The 17,571-nt window shown below is 50.6% G+C and overlaps 1 protein-coding gene across 1 annotated transcript in view; it reads left to right on the forward strand.

Moving 5' to 3' along the window:
• LOC142257541 (ERO1-like protein alpha) overlaps nt 1-17,571 on the forward strand; it is a gene marked incomplete at its 5' end in the record, with an annotated part of 28,054 nt that continues 10,483 nt past the window's right edge. Inside the window, 2 exons of the mRNA XM_075329691.1 lie at nt 1-81; nt 974-1,012. Of these exons, the coding sequence (XP_075185806.1) occupies nt 1-81; nt 974-1,012 (120 nt within the window). The remainder of the gene's footprint in view (nt 82-973; nt 1,013-17,571) is intronic.

Raw genomic sequence — 17,571 nt, forward strand, 5'->3', positions numbered from 1 at the left:
AATCTGAAGAAGCCGTGTCCTTTCTGGAAAGATATCAGCCATTGTGGAATTAGGGACTGTGCTGTGCAGCCGTGTCCCACGGTAAGCCCCCGCCTCATACCCCCGCCGGACCGCTCTGCGTCGCCGCCATGCAGTCTGGTTGCACATTATCTGGTGGCAGGAGGTGGCCGCACTTGTTGCAGGGTTTGGGTTGTGCACCAGCTGGAAAGCCGCAGGTATTATACACTTGCCTGATTCCCCCTGGGCAGGAAACCTTTCACTTACCAGCTGCTGCCGAGCTAAATCCTCCCATGGGGAACTGTAGTTTAGCAACAGCTGCAGAGAACGGGCCGACCCGCAGGTAACCATGTCTGAGGGCGTGAGGAACAGATCTGCAAAGATAGACCCTGTGCAGCGGGCGCCGAGACTTATACACTCGGGTCATGAGACGTGATGACCATTAGTAACTTGTATATCTGGATAAAACAAAGGAGAAGCCTTTATATCAGGGGAGGAATATGAAAAGTCATAATCCGTGTAAATGCCAAGAAATATCAAAACGCATTTGTCGTGTTTTCCCTGTACAGACTCTGGGGACCCCAAAGGGAGGAAATCCAGGAGCTTGTCTCTATCACGTCACCCCCTGTTACTGTCCTTTCTCCCTGTAAAGCCTCCAGTCACCCCAAAAAGAGAGGGCTAACAGATCTTCTGTGTTATCACCCCCTAACCCTAATTGCAGCCTAATATCACATTCCTCCTGTCCAGCTGCCATGAACCCCAGGGGGGGTGGATACAGGAGCTTGTCCTCGTGGTATCACCTCCCATCAGCAATCAGTGATGAAATGTGCTCCGTTACATTTTCAGGGGCTTTTTTCTGTTTGTTTGTCACTAGAGATGTGAAAAGATGAAAGAACTGAAATGTAGAGGCCATAATTAGTGTATTAATGTGACTTTTGCTCCTTCGTTGTGCACTAATGCAGTGTGTTGTCTCTAGGATGCCGTGCCACCCGGTATAAAGTCTCCAGGATTTAAGGTCAGTTTTGCTTTTTCCCCAGGACGGTCGTTCATCACCTCCTAGGTCTTTACTCTGCAGAATTACATTACAATGTGGAATTGTATAAGATCTGCAGCAAAACTGGGCTCCTCAATGTCACTAGTTGTGGGCAGCCTAAGATCTTAAAACGTCAGGCTGCTCCGCAGGGAAGCATCATCAGCGGCACGGAGCGGGGAGCCGGGTATAGGAGGGGAGCGGGCTTCTCTACAGACGATACAGGGGGGTTTATAACCACCTCTGCCTTCCTGACTGCTGTATACACTTCATGGAGCAGAAAGCATCACTTCCTCCTCTGGACCCTGCGCTCAGTCACTTGCCGGGTGTCTGGAGGGAACCAGCGCGGCTGGGACTTAGCCGAAACCCGAGGCTGGCATATTGGCATTCAGACAAAGGAGAAATCTCCAATAAAACAAAGTATTTAAAGGCTTATTCCCATCTCCAAGATCATATTCAAATATGTAGTAGGTGTAATAATATTATTATTATTATTAGTAATAATAATATTATTATTAATAATAATAGCAAATACCTTTTTAATTGGAAAAGTAATATAGTTCTCCTGGTTAGCCACATCACTTACCTCATGTGCAGGGCATTGCAGCTTAGGTATTCATGGTCACATCCCCTCATATGGTGACAGTTCGTTAGTTAGTTGCTCGTGGTGGTAACCATGAATCCCTGTCACTATATGAGTGGCCATAACCAGGAATACCTAAACTGCAATGCCCTGCACATGAGGTAAGAGACCTGGCTATATCAGGAGAAATATAAGGCTGTGTTCACACACTGCGTTTTTTACCTGCGTTTTTGGTCCGTTTTTGCTGCAGAAATTTCTTGAGAAATTCTTGTAACCTTTCTGCAGACATTCCCCAGCAAAACCTATGGCAAACAAAATTAGCTGTGCACACTGCATTTTTTTCTTAAGAAAATTCTTTCTGTTGATTTTCTTAAGAAAAAGAATGAGCAGTCACTTCTTTTCTGCAGCTAACTGCGTTATTTGCCATAGATAATTGGCACAATAACGCAGGGAGCAACGAGCGTTAAAAACGCACCGAAAATGAGGCAAAAACGCAGGTGCACTAATCCTTCACTCTCAAGAAATTTCTTAAGAAAAATCATTTTTCTAGTGTGAACATAGCCTAATACATTTGTAATTGGAGGTATTTGCTATTATTATTTATTATTATTTCTACTACATATTGAGATAGGATCTTGGAGATGTGAATACCCCTTTAAACATTGCCATGCCGCCCTCCCCTGAAAAGGTCTTTTATGAAATGACAAGGGTTAAAATATGGAAACCAAAAACCCTCTGCCAGTGTGAAGCGCGGTCTTTAGCTCGGCCGCTGATGTGGAAAACCTCACATGTCTAATAGAGCAAAATAATTACCAAAGTCAAACACAATTTAAATTGTATTAAAAAAAAACAACAACCTCAAAAACTAATTTAAAATGTAAAAAATCTCCCCAACTGATATTTTTTTTTTTAAATAAGTTTTTTTTTAAAAAAAAAAAAAAAAAAAAAAAAAAATATAGAAATGTAGGAGAATTGGGATCCAGCAAAAGGATGAAATTTCACCAGAATTTTAAAAACTTCTTCTTTATTAATCCATTGAGTCATATAAAAGTATGAGGAACCCTTGCTGGAGTGCTATTAATTCATTGGAGTTCGTCATACTTTTATATGACTCAATTGATGACTGAAAGCTGGCGGCTGCTGAGAGGAATGAAGTCAGTTTTCCTCCTGGTTGCCGGGCTTAGTGTGGTGTGCCCTATTAACCTGCAGATTACCCCAACATCTGGATGTTAATAGCTTTTGGTGATGGCTCCGGTTCCCTTTAAGATGTAATCCTTCTCCTCTTCTGAGGGCATATAGTGACTTGTTCTATATAAACCTTCCCTGAACGTTCAGAAGGGTTGATAATTATTAACTCTTTCTTTTACGTAAGAATTAGATTTTGTGGTGCGTAACAGCAGCAATTGGCTAATATTTGGATAAAATATGTGTCGGTCATATTGTTTCCTTCCTGTGCAGTGCTAATGATGGTATCCGCAGCGGTCAGAGTACCCACATGTGTAACATAGAAGCTGCTGGGGGCGGTGAAGTGACTGATGGATGATTGTCGTGTACATGTCTGAAAACTGATGCAAATGTTTCAGGGTTCTGGATGGCAGAAAAAATAGTGAATTTGTAAGTTTTTCTCTTTCGTCCTGCCTGATGGCAGTTGTAGTTGTGGCTCCGCAGGCTTGTCCCGCACGCGGTGCTGCTGGTTGCGGGGACACGTCCTGTCCTGATGACAGTTGTAGTTGTGGCTCCGCAGGCTTGTCCCGCACGCGGTGATGCTGTTTGCGGGGACACGTCCTGTCCTGATGGGAGTTGTAGATGTGGCTCCGCAGGCTTGCCCTGCACGCGGTGCTGCTGTTTGCGGGGACACGTCCTGTCCTGATGGGAGTTGTAGTTGTATCTCCGCAGGCTTGTCCTGCACGCGGTGCTGCTGGTTGCGGGGACACGTCCTGTCCTGATGGGAGTTGTAGTTGTGGCTCCGCAGGCTTGTCCCGCACGCGGTGCTGCTGTTTGCGGGGACACGTCCTGTCCTGATGGGAGTTGTAGTTGTATCTCCGCAGGCTTGTCCTGCACGCGGTGCTGCTGGTTGCGGGGACACGTCCTGTCCTGATGGGAGTTGTAGTTGTGGCTCCGCAGGCTTGTCCCGCACGCGGTGATGCTGGTTGCGGGGGACACGTCCTGTCCTGATGGGAGTTGTAGTTGTGGCTCCGCAGGCTTGTCCCGCACGCGGTGCTGCTGTTTGCGGGGACACGTCCTGTCCTGATGGGAGTTGTAGTTGTATCTCCGCAGGCTTGTCCTGCACGCGGTGCTGCTGGTTGCGGGGACACGTCCTGTCCTGATGGGAGTTGTAGTTGTGGCTCCGCAGGCTTGTCCCGCACGCGGTGCTGCTGTCTGCGGGGACACGTCCTGTCCTGATGGGAGTTGTAGTTGTGGCTCCGCAGGCTTGTCCCGCACGCGGTGCTGCTGTTTGCGGGGACACGTCCTGTCCTGATGGCAGGTGTAGTTGTGGCTCCGCAGGCTTGTCCCGCACGCGGTGATGCTGGTTGCGGGGGACACGTCCTGTCCTGATGGCAGTTGTAGTTGTAGCTCCGCAGGCTTGTCCCGCACGCGGTGATGCTGGTTGCGGGGAACACGTCCTGTCCTGATGGCAGTTGTAGTTGTGGCTCTGCAGGCTTGTCCCGCACGCGGTGATGCTGGTTGCGGGGGACACGTCCTGTCCTGATGGGAGTTGTAGTTGTGGCTCCGCAGGCTTGTCCTGCACACGGTGCTGCTGTCTGCGGGGACACGTCCTGTCCTGATGACAGTTGTAGTTGTGGCTCCGCAGGCTTGTCCCGCACGCGGTGATGCTGGTTGCGGGGACACGTCCTGTCCTGATGGGAGTTGTAGTTGTATCTCCGCAGGCTTGTCCTGCACACGGTGATGCTGTTTGCTGGGATACGTCCTGTCCTGATGGGAGTTGTAGTTGTGGCTCCGCAGGCTTGTCCCGCACGCGGTGATGCTGGTTGCGGGGACACGTCCTGTCCTGATGGGAGTTGTAGTTGTGGCTCCGCAGGCTTGTCCCGTACGCGGTGCTGCTGTTTGCGGTGACACGTCCTGTCCTGATGGCAGTTGTAGTTGTGGCTCTGCAGGCTTGTCCCGCACGCGGTGCTGCTGTTTGCGGGGATACGTCCTGTCCTGATGGGAGTTGTAGTTGTGGCTCCGCAGGCTTGTCCCGCACGCGGTGCTGCTGTTTGCGGTGACACGTCCTGTCCTGATGGGAGTTGTAGATGTGGCTCCGCAGGCTTGTCCCGCACGCGGTGCTGCTGTTTGCGGGGACACGTCCTGTCCTGATGGGAGTTGTAGTTGTGGCTCCGCAGGCTTGTCCCGCACGCGGTGCTGCTGTTTGCGGGGATACGTCCTGTCCTGATGGGAGTTGTAGATGTGGCTCCGCAGGCTTGTCCCGCACGCGGTGATGCTGGTTGCGGGGACACGTCCTGTCCTGATGGCAGTTGTAGTTGTGGCTCTGCAGGCTTGTCCCGCACGCGGTGCTGCTGGTTGCGGGGACACGTCCTGTCCTGATGACAGTTGTAGTTGTGGCTCCGCAGGCTTGTCCCGCACGCGGTGCTGCTGGTTGCGGTGACACGTCCTGTCCTGATGGGAGTTGTAGTTGTGGCTCCGCAGGCTTGTCCTGCACACGGTGCTGCTGTCTGCGGGAACACGTCCTGTCCTGATGACAGTTGTAGTTGTGGCTCCGCAGGCTTGTCCCGCACGCGGTGATGCTGGTTGCGGGGACACGTCCTGTCCTGATGGCAGTTGTAGTTGTGGCTCCGCAGGCTTGTCCCGCACGCGGTGCTGCTGTTTGCGGGGATACGTCCTGTCCTGATGGCAGTTGTAGTTGTGGCTCCGCAGGCTTGTCCCGCACGCGGTGCTGCTGTTTGCGGTGACACGTCCTGTCCTGATGACAGTTGTAGTTGTGGCTCCGCAGGCTTGTCCCGCACGCGGTGCTGCTGTTTGCGGTGACATGTCCTGTCCTGATGGCAGTTGTAGTTGTGGCTCCGCAGGCTTGTCCCACACGCGGTGATGCTGTTTGCGGTGACACGTCCTGTCCTGATGGCAGTTGTAGTTGTGGCTCCGCAGGCTTGTCCCGCACGCGGTGCTGCTGTTTGCGGTGACACGTCCTGTCCTGATGGCAGTTGTAGTTGTGGCTCCGCAGGCTTGTCCTGCACACGGTGCTGCTGTTTGCGGTGACACGTCCTGTCCTGATGGCAGTTGTAGTTGTGGCTCTGCAGGCTTGTCCCGTACGCGGTGCTGCTGTTTGCGGGGACACGTCCTGTCCTGATGGCAGTTGTAGTTGTGGCTCCGCAGGCTTGTCCCGCACGCGGTGCTGCTGTTTGCGGGGATACGTCCTGTCCTGATGGCAGTTGTAGTTGTGGCTCCGCAGGCTTGTCCCGCACGCGGTGCTGCTGTTTGCGGGGACACGTCCTGTCCTGATGGCAGTTGTAGTTGTGGCTCCGCAGGCTTGTCCCGCACGCGGTGCTGCTGTTTGCGGGGACACGTCCTGTCCTGATGGCAGTTGTAGTTGTGGCTCCGCAGGCTTGTCCCGCACGCGGTGCTGCTGTTTGCGGGGACACGTCCTGTCCTGATGGCAGTTGTAGTTGTGGCTCCGCAGGCTTGTCCCGCACGCGGTGATGCTGGTTGCGGGGACACGTCCTGTCCTGATGGGAGTTGTAGTTGTGGCTCCGCAGGCTTGTCCCGCACGCGGTGCTGCTGTTTGCGGTGATACGTCCGGCCGGTGCTTGCTCTGCTTGTGACGTGTTTCTCGTCTTCTCTCTTGGATTGCGCAGATCTCGGGCGGCCATCTGTAAAGCGGCAGATCAATATCCTGCAATAATGGCGTCTTTCCTAATCACTGCGGGATCTTTTTTCCTGTGTTGTAAGAGGAACCGTTATCTCTGCAGAACTTCCTTCCTCCTGATAATCTGCAGACGCCTCCTGTTCTTGTGAGCGGAGACTTTCAGAATACAGGCTTTTTTTGTTTCTTCAGTATGCAGTGCCTGACACTGATGACATTGCACTCGTGTCCCCCCCCGGGCTTTCCCCACAACCAGGCGTTCTGCATTATTCTTCGCCGATCCTTGGGTCCGTTTGATGGGTGGGCACAGATTTATACCCTGGGCCCCCGATGATCTCCATACTGTGAGGATCCTGCGCCTCATTCTCTGCACAATAACAGGAGAGGTCAGACTAGTATGGAGCTCGGAGAGGAAGAAGATGCGGGGTCACAGCGGGGGCGCCCAGTAACCCGATATAATGGAGGCGGTGAATTATGAATGATGCTTTGTTTGTACAGCACATGCCACCGCTCCAGCTGGACACGTGGTACAATACTACATAAATATATACCCAAAGTGATTTGGACTTGATTGTTGAACCCTAACTGCCAAAATGAGATCTGTGTCTCCTGGATGGAGCGTAAGTCATGAGTATGGTATGGCTGACTATTCCAATCTGTGGCACAGGCTGACATGGCTGAACAAAGGGTAGCTGTCTTGTGCAACCTGAGCTCCATTCATCTCTTCTTGGTCACTGTCTGTAGATCTCTGTGCATGCGCCACCTCCGCTCCGTGTGTTTCCTCCTGGTCAGTCTGTAGATCTCTGTGCATGCACCACCTCCGCTCCGTGTGTTTCCTCCTGGTCACTGTCTGTAGATCTCTGTCCATGCACCACCTCCGCTCTGTGTGTTTTCTCCTGGTCACTGTCTGTAGATCTCTGTGCATGCGCCACCTCCGCTCCGTGTGTGTTTCCTCCTGGTCACTGTCTGTAGATCTCTGTGCATGCGCCACCTCCGCTCCGTGTGTTACCGTCTGGTCAGTCTGTAGATCTCTGTGCATGCACCACCTCCGCTCCGTGTGTTTCCTCCTGGTTACTGTCTGTAGATCTCTGTGCATGCGCCACCTCCACTCCGTGTGTTTCCTTCTGGTCAGTCTGTAGATCTCTGTGCATGCGCCACCTCCGCTCCGTGTGTTTCCTTCTGGTCAGTCTGTAGATCTCTGTGCATGCGCCACCTCCGCTCCGTGTGTTTCCTCTTGGTCACTGTCTGTAGATCTCTGTGCATGCGCCACCTCCGCTCCGTGTGTTTCCTCTTGGTCACTGTCTGTAGATCTCTGTGCATGCGCCACCTCCGCTCCGTGTGTTTCCTCCTGGTCACTGTCTGTAGATCTGTGCATGCGCCACCTCCGCTCCATGTGTGTCCTCCTGGTCACTGTAGATCTGTGCATGCGCCACCTCCGCTCAATGCAACTTATTTTGGCCCCTCTCACACCAAGATTGGTCTCGATGGCGGACACATTTGGTTGCCATGAATCCTCCCACATGACATATCCGCTGATGTGTGCAGATATCACATGGCAGTTCGCTGGTTCCTAATTAGGCAGAATTGCCAATAGAGACTGTAGGAAAGATAAATAGCAATAACACATATGAAGGGATGGAGCGTGACGGAAACCGGTGTGTGTGTGTATCATTTAGAGGAGACGCTCTGCCGTCTGTTGTGGGGGAGGGGGCTTCATACACAGAATCCATCGCCCCGGGCTGCGTGTCCTGTGGATATTTTGCTCACGTGTTCAATTTGCAGATTACAGCGCTAATAATTACAGCTCTGAAGCACACAAGGAAATATGGAAATGATTGTATGTGGCTGGCTCATTGCCTTCATTAATATTTACACTGATTAGTTACCATGGCGATAACACTAAATCTATTACACGGCTCCGGCTATTAGTGTCAGGATTGTGCATGTCATATAACGAGGGGCACTACAGGTACCAAAATCTCCACTGACCCCGAATTATAATCTGATCCTCCAGAAACGGCAGCTCTGGAGTATAATACAAAATGTAATGTAGGTACACAGTGACTGCACCAGCAGAATAGTGAGTGCAGCTGTGGAGTATAATACAGGATCACTATTGTAATGTATGTACACAGTGACTGCACGAGCAGAATAGTGAGTGCAGCTCTGGAGTATAATACAGGAGGTAACTCAGGATCAGTAATGTATGTACACAGTGACTGCACCAGCAGAATAGTAAGTGCAGCTCTGGAGTATAATTACAGATCCTGAGTTACCTCCTGTATTATACTCCAGAGCTGCACTCACTGTGTACATACATTACATTACATTACATTACTGATTCTGTATTATACTCCAGAGCTGCACTCACTATTCTGCTGGTGCAGTCACTGTGTACAGATATTACAGATCCTGAGTTATATCCTGTGTATCTGTACACAGTGACTGCACCAGCAGAATAGTGAGTGCAGCTCTGGAGTATAATACAGGAGGTAACCGAGGATCAGTAATGTAATGTATGTACACAGTGACTGCACCAGCAGAATAGTGAGTGCAGCTCTGGAGTATAATACAGGAGGTAACTCAGGATCAGTAATGTAATGTATGTACACAGTGACTGCAGCAGCAGAATAGTGAGTGCAGCTCTGGAGTATAATGCAGGATTAGTAATGTAAAGTATGGATATGGTGAAATGACTTTACAGAAATATACTTTCTAGTGTAATTTGTGGCGTTCTCTCTATGGGGGGTTTACTCTTCTCGCACATCGGTCTGATCTCTTCTATCTCTGCCATCTGCGGTCTTTCTTCTGTACATGGTGGCGGTAGAGAAGGCACGAGGCGGCTAATCAGTCATGTGTGTCTGTACTCTCAGAATGACGTGTACTCGGTCACTTATCAGGGGCAGTTGGTGTTCACATCATTGCATTCGTTCCGCCCTCTCTGCTCAGATGTATCACATCCGTTGTTATACTGATATCTGACTATATATATAATGTCATATTAATGAATTGCTGTAAATCCCACCCGATCCTGTGCAGCTTTCCCCTCTATCGTGATCATTGCTGCAGCCGCATTATGGTGCATGCACAGGCCGCGCTTTATTCTTTGCGTGTGATTCGGCCGGGGTCTGGGCAGTTGATCCTCAGATCATTAACATTACATATATTTGGAGAAGCTTTATCACATTGGTGAAGGTCATGGAGCGCGTCGCCGCCTCCATGTTTCCAGCTGTTCTAAAAAAGATAATGGAGCGGCGGGGCGACTGCCAGGAAGGTGTAATGGGCATTTTGGAAAGACATAAAGGAAAGTATAATCCGTGTTTTGCAGAGTATATATGATCAATTTCATCCATCCTGGTGCTTTAAGCATAATATACAGGATAGCACAAAAGTGAGTACACCCCTCACATTTTTGTAACTATCTTATATCTTTCCCTGGGACAGCACTGAAGATCTGACCCTGTGATACAATGTGCAGTGTCAGTGTGCAGCTTGTATAACCGGGTAAATAACTCCACACAGCCATTAATGTGTAAACCGCTGGCCACAAAAGTGAGTACACCCCTAAGTGAATATGGCCAAATTGTGCCCAATTAGCCATTTTCCCTCCTGGTGTCATGTGACGACTCAATGTTACAAGGTCTCAGGTGTGAATGGGGAGCAGGTGTATTACATTTGGTGTTATCTCGCACACTCTCTTATACTGGTCACTGGAAGCTCAATATGGTGCCTCATGGCAAAAAATGAGGATCAGACAAAAAGGATGATTGTTCTACATAAAGATGGTCGAGGCTATAAGAAGATTGTCACCACCCTGACACTGAGCTGCAGCACGGTGGCCAAGACCATACAGCGGTTTAACCAGACAGGATCCACTTGGCACAGGCCTCGCTATGGTCGCCCAAAGGAGTTGCATACACGTGCTCAGCGTCCTATCCAGATGTCGTCGCTACAGAATAGACGTATGAGAGCTGCCAGTATTACTTTCAGAGGTTACGGGGGGGTGGGGGGGGCGGCGGCATCTGTCAGTGCTCAAACTATACGCCACACACTGCAGAGGTTACGGGGTGAGTCGTCTGCCTGTCAGTGCTCAGACCATATGCTGCACTCTGCATGACATTGCTCTTCATGGCTGTCCCAGAAGGAAGCCTGTTCTAAAGATGATGCTCAAGGAAGCCCAAAACAGTCTGGAGAAGACTAGAAGACTAAGGACATGGCTTACTGGAACTGTCTTGTGGTTTGATGAGACGAAACTTATTTGGTTCAGATATTGTCCACGTGTGTGGCGGCTCCATGTGAGGAGAACAAAGACAAGTGTGTCCTGCCTACAGTCAAGCATGGTGGTGCAATATTGGATCAGGGTTTGGTGCTGCATGAGTGCTGCCGACTGTGGAGGCTACAGATCATTGAGGGAACCATGAATTCCACAATGTCCTGTGACATCCTGAAGCAGAGCATGATCCCCTTCCTTCATATTCCAACATCACGACCCCAAACTCCTCCAAGACCACCACTGCCTTGTTGAAGAACCGGAGGGTAAAGGTACTGGACCGGCATAGCGTCTCTAGACCTAAACCCTAAGGAGCATCTATGGAGCCTCTTCAGACGAACAATGGAGGAGCGCAAGGTCTGTGACATCCACCGCCTCCGTGATGTCATTATGGAGGATGGAAGAGGATCCAGCGGCTTTTATGAAGCTCTAGTGACCTCCAGGCCCAAGAGAGTTAAGGCCGTGCTGGAAAATAATGGTGGCCACACAAAATATTCACACCAAGGGCACAATTTGGCCATTTTCACTTAGGGTGTAATCACTTTTGTCAGCTGTTTTGACATTAATGGCTGTGTATGGAGTTATTTACACTGTTATACAAGCTGCACACTGACACTGCACATTGTATACAAGCTGCACACTGACACTGCACATCATATCACAGGGCCAGATCTGTAGTGTCCCATAAAAAGATTATCTAAAATTTTATTTATTTACTTTTTTTAAATGAAGGGTGTACTCACTTTTGTGATATACTGTATATGTCACTGACCTTGTCAGGAGGGCCGGCATCAGTCCCCCCCACACACTGATACATTGTAGTAAACTGACCGCACAGTGGAGGAGTTTGTGTTGTGTAGATCAGATACAATTGTATCAAGCCCTCATCCTCCATTGATGAAGAGGAGGTCCCAGTGTCTGACATTAGGCAGGTGTCACATAAATGGGCCGGGATTGATCCGCACAAGATATGAGATATTTGTAGTGTAAATTTAATAACTGCTTATTACAAATTATTATTCTTTAAATTAATGTTTTGGTTATTTTTTTTTTCATTACTTATTTTACTTTGCTTTGCACGGTGGCTCAGTGGTTAGCACTGTATGGTGGCTGTGGTTAGCACTGCAGTCTTGTGGTGGTTCAGTAGTTAGCACTGTATGGTGGCTCAGTGGTTAGCACTGTATGGTGGCTCAGTGGTTAGCACTACAGTCTTGCAGCGCTGGGGTCCTGGGTTCAAATCCCACCAAGGACAATATTTGCAAAGAGTTTGTATGTTCTCCCTGTGTTTGCGTGGGTTTCCTCCGGGGTCTCTGGTTTCCTCCCACACTCCAAAAACATACAGATAGGGACTCTAGATTGTGAGCCCCAATGGGGACAGTACTGCCAATGTATATAAAGCGCTGTGGAATTAATAGCGCTATATAAATGAATAAATATTATTTTCTTTGTCGCTCCATTGGGAGACCCAGACAATTGGGTGTATAGCTTCTGCCTCCGGAGGCCACACAAAGTATTACACTTTAAAAAGTGTAACCCCTCCCCTCTGCCTATACACCCCCCCGTGCATCACGGGCTCCTCTGTTTTATGCTTTGTGTTGAAGGAGGCACACATGCACTCATGCTCCCATTTTAGTCAGCAGCAGCTGCTGATTATATCGGATGGAAGAAAAGAGGGCCCCTAACAGGGCTCCCGGCATGCTCCCTTCTCACCCCACTAAGTCGGCGGTGTTGTTAAGGTTGAGGTACCCATTGCGGGTACACAGGCTGGAGCCACATGCCGTTTTCCTTCCCCATCCCTTAGGGGCTCTGGGAGAAGTGGGATCCTATCCGGTCATCCAGGCACTGGGACCGGGCTCCCTCCGCAGCCCCTGTGGGATTCTGACGGACAGGAGACTGAGTATCATCAGGGACAGGGCCCTGCATCTACAGGTACTCTGTGTCCCCTTGGGGACGGTGCATGGAGCACCTTGGCCTTAGACGCTGCAGCGACTGCGGTGTTGGTATGAGACCGGGACTACCGCGCCGACAGCGCCTGCTTGCCGGCCGCGGTTTTAACTTTAGTCCCCGGCTTTTGCGGCCTAGTGCATTAAACTCCCGCCCCCGGGCCTGCCAGTCAGGGGTAAGGGCGGGACGGTCGGTCTGACGCCGACAATGAGGGCTGGAGCACACGTAGCTGTCCTCCGCCCCCCTCACTAATCACTCTGGGGCCAGATTCCCGCACTTTTGTAGTTACGCCCACGGCTCCCTCCTCCCCTGTGAACGCCGACAGCCATGTTTTAAGCACATTCCGCCGGTGGAGGACTTCTGGCTGCATCTCTGGGAGACCCGAGGCAGGGAATCTGGGGGCCACACACCACTTGAGCGGTCGGTAAGCCACACCGGTCACCCGGTGCTTGGCCCCATAGAGTGCCGAACTATATATATATATATATATATATATATATATATATATATTATATATTATATATTATATATTATATATTATATATTATATATTATATATTATATATTATATATTATATATTATATATATTATATATTATATATATATATTATATATTATATATTATATATATTATATATTATATATATATATTATATATTATATATATATATATATTATATTATATATATATATATATTATATTATATATTATATATATTATATTATATATTATATATATTATATATATATATAGTGTGTGTGTATATATATATTGTGTGTGTGTATATATATATATATATATATATATGTGTATATATATGTATGTATATATGTGTATATATATGTATGTGTATATATATGTATTGTATACATTTTCTCGGTTCGGCTGTACTGTTAGCTTGTGGCTATATATCCCTCAGTGCTCCTGGGAGACAACAGCATGTCGTTCACAAGGAGCAAGGGTGCCAAGACACAGGGTTATTTTGCAACCTGTACCGCTTGTGCGGCTATGCTACCTGCAGGTTCCACCTACCCTCACTGTGAGCAATGCTCGGGCCATGTGGCACTCGCTCAGCCGGAGCCTGGGGCACTGGTGGGACCCTCGGCCCAGGTAGAACCGCCGGTTTCCCCTGTCCAGGTGGCAGGGACAGAGTTTGCAGTTTTAGCTGACAAACTCTCTGAGTCACTGTCACAATCCATGGCTCAGTCTATGGACAAATGGTCTGCTAAGATACTAGAAGCTTTGCAGTCCAGACCGGCCCTTACACAGGCCCCGGGCACTGCGGGATCGCCCCCAGGCCCCTCTCGGTCTGCGACGAAGCGTGCGCCTGAGGTGGCCTCTAGTTATTACGTGGAGGACTCGGGCACGGACCGCAGTCCCAGACCGGCTAAGCGGGCTCGATTAGAATCTTCCCCGACTTCATCACGCTGTTCGGGGTCTCAGCTTGAGGACTCTATAGAGGATGAGGCGGAGGTCGCAGCCCAGGACTCTGACCCTGACGTTGCTCTCAATCTTGATACACCTGAAGGGGATCCCATAGTAAATGACCTTATAGCGTCCATCAATCAGGTGCTAGATCTTTCCTCCCCAACTCCACCTATAGAGGAGTCGGCTTCACAGCAGGAGAAGCACCAGTTTAGGTTTCCCAAACGTACTCGAAGTGCTTTCTTCGATCACTCTAACTTCAGAGATGCTGTCCAGAAGCACAGAGCTTTTCCGGACAAGCGCTTTACTAAACGCCTTAATGACACACGTTACCCCTTCCCCTCTGACGTAGTTAAGGGTTGGGCTCAATGTCCCAAGGTGGATCCTCCAGTCTCCAGACTGGCGGCCAGATCCGTAGTGGCAGTGGCTGACGGTTCAACGCTCAAGGATGCCACGGACAGGCAGATAGAGCTCCTAATGAAATCCATCTATGAAGCCATAGGCGCGTCCTTTGCCCCAGCCTTTGCAGCAGTGTGGGCACTCCAGGCTATCTCAGCTTGTCTGTCTGAGATTAGTGCGGTCACACGTACCTCTGCTCCGCAAGTAGCGTCTTTGACTTCTCAGGCGTCGGTATTTTCATCCTACGCCATGAATGCTGTCCTGGACTTGGCTAGCCGTACAGCAGTAGCATCCGCCAATTCGGTGGCAGTCCGCAGGGCCATGTGGCTACGCGAATGGAAGGCAGACTCTGCTTCCAAGAAGTTCTTGACCGGTTTGCCTTTTTCTGGCGACCGATTGTTTGGCGAACAATTGGATGAAATTATTAAGCAATCCAAGGGAAAGGACTCGTCCTTACCCCAGCCCAAACCAAAGAGACCTCAGCAACAAAAAATTCAAGCGAGGTTTCGGTCCTTTCGGCCCTCAGTCAGATCCCAATCCTCCTCGTCCAACAGGCCACAGAAGAGCCAGAGAAACTCTTCTGCATGGCGGTCTAAGTCACGTCCTCCAAAGACCGCCGGAGGCACCGTCTCCAAGGCGGCCTCCTCATGACTTTCGGCCTCCCCAATCCGCATCCTCGGTCGGTGGCAGGCTCTCCCGCTTTTGCGACGCCTGGTGGCCACATGTCCAAGACCGATGGGTGAGGGACATTCTGTCTCACGGTTACAGGATAGAGTTCAGCTCTCGTCCTCCGACTCGTTTCTTCAGAACTTCTCCGCCCCCCGAGCGAACCGTAGCACTTTTTCAGGCGGTGGACACTCTGAAGACAGAAGGAGTTGTGATCCCCGTTCCCCTTCAGGAACGGGGTCGCGGTTTTTACTCCAACCTGTTCGTGGTACCAAAAAAGGACGGTTCATTCCGTCCCGTTTTGGACCTCAAGTTGCTCAACAGACATGTGAGAACCAGGCGGTTTCGCATGGAATCCCTCCGCTCTGTCATCGCTTCGATGTCCCAAGGGAACTTCCTAGCATCAATTGATATCAGGGATGCCTATCTCCATGTGCCGATCGCTCCAGAGCATCAACGCTTCCTGCGTTTCGCCATCGGGGACGAACACCTTCAGTTTGTGGCACTACCTTTCGGCCTGGCGACAGCCCCACGGGTCTTCACCAAGGTCATGGCATCCGTTGTGGCAGTCCTACACTCTCAGGGCCACTCGGTGATCCCGTACTTAGACGATCTCCTAGTCAAGGCACCCTCCCGGGTGGCATGTCAACACAGTCTGACCGTGGCTCTGGAGACTCTCCAGAGGTTCGGGTGGATCATCAATTTCCCAAAGTCAAAATTGACTCCGACCCAATCTCTGACTTGCCTCGGGATGGAGTTTCATACTCTCTCAGCGATGGTCAAACTACCGCTGAACAAACAGCGTTCGCTGCAAACAGGGGTGCAATCTCTCCTTCGGGCCCAGTCACACCCCTTGAGGCGCCTCATGCACTTCCTGGGGAAGATGGTGGCAGCAATGGAGGCAGTTCCCTTTGCGCAGTTTCATCTGCGTCCTCTCCAATGGGACATTCTCCGCAAATGGGACAAGAGGTCGACGTCCTTGGACAGGAACGTCTCTCTTTCTCTGGCAGCCAAGACCTCTCTTCAGTGGTGGCTTCTTCCCACTTCTCTGTCGAAGGGAAAATCTTTCCTGCCCCCATCCTGGGCTGTGGTCACGACGGACGCGAGTCTGTCAGGGTGGGGAGCGGTTTTTCTCCACCACAAGGCTCAGGGAACCTGGACTCCGGCTGAGTCCTCCCTTCAGATCAATGTTCTGGAGATAAGGGCAGTGTATCTAGCCCTAAAAGCGTTCCATCGGTGGCTGGAGGGCAGGCAGATCCGCATACAGTCGGACAACGCCACGGCGGTCGCGTACATCAACCACCAGGGCGGCACTCGCAGTCGTCAAGCCTTCCAAGAAGTTCGGCGGATTCTGCTGTGGGCGGAGGCCACAGCCTCCACCATCTCCGCGGTTCACATCCCGGGCGTAGAAAACTGGGAAGCAGACTTTCTCAGTCGCCAGGGCATGGACGCAGGGGAATGGTCTCTTCACCCGGACTTGTTTCAAGAAATCTGTTGCCGCTGGGGAACGCCGGACGTCGATCTCATGGCGTCTCGGCACAACAACAAAGTCCCGGCATTCATGGCACGGTCTCAGGATCACAGAGCTCTGGCGGCGGACGCCTTAGTTCAGGATTGGTCACAGTTTCGACTGCCTTATGTATTCCCTCCTCTGGCAATGCTGCCCAGAGTGTTGCGCAAGATCAGGTCCGACTGCCGCCGCGTCATCCTCGTCGCTCCAGACTGGCCGAGGAGGTCGTGGTACCCGGACCTGTGGCACCTCACGGTGGATCAACCGTGGGCGCTCCCAGACCGACCAGACTTGCTGTCTCAAGGGCCATTTTTCCATCTGAATTCTGCGGCCCTCAACCTGACTGTGTGGCCATTGAGTCCTGGCTCCTAGCGTCCTCAGGGTTATCTCAAGAGGTCATTGCCACTATGAGACAAGCCAGGAAACCAACGTCCGCCAAGATCTATCACAGGGCTTGGAGGATCTTCTTAGCCTGGTGCTCTGATAAGGGGTTTTACCCCCTGGCCGTTTGCCTTACCCACGTTTCTTTCCTTCCTTCAATCCGGAATGGACAAGGGTTTGTCTCTCGGCTCTCTCAAGGGACAAGTATCGGTGCTTTCCGTGTTTTTTCAAAAGCGTCTAGCCAGGCTTCCGCAGATCCGCACGTTCCTGCAGGGAGTTTGCCACATAGTCCCACCTTACAAGCGGCCGCTGGAACCCTGGGATCTTAACAGGGTGCTAACGGCTCTTCAGAAACCACCTTTTGAGCCACTGCGGGACGTCTCTCTATCACGTCTTTCGCAGAAGGCGGCATTTCTAGTGGCAGTTACGTCACTCCGAAGAGTGTCAGAGCTTGCAGCGCTGTCATGCAAAGCCCCCTTCCTGGTGTTTCACCAGGATAAGGTGGTTCTGCGTCCGGTCCCGGACTTTCTCCCCAAGGTGGTATC

This window comes from Anomaloglossus baeobatrachus, chromosome 12, assembly GCF_048569485.1.
Source record: "Anomaloglossus baeobatrachus isolate aAnoBae1 chromosome 12, aAnoBae1.hap1, whole genome shotgun sequence".
NCBI lineage: Eukaryota > Metazoa > Chordata > Amphibia > Anura > Aromobatidae > Anomaloglossus > Anomaloglossus baeobatrachus.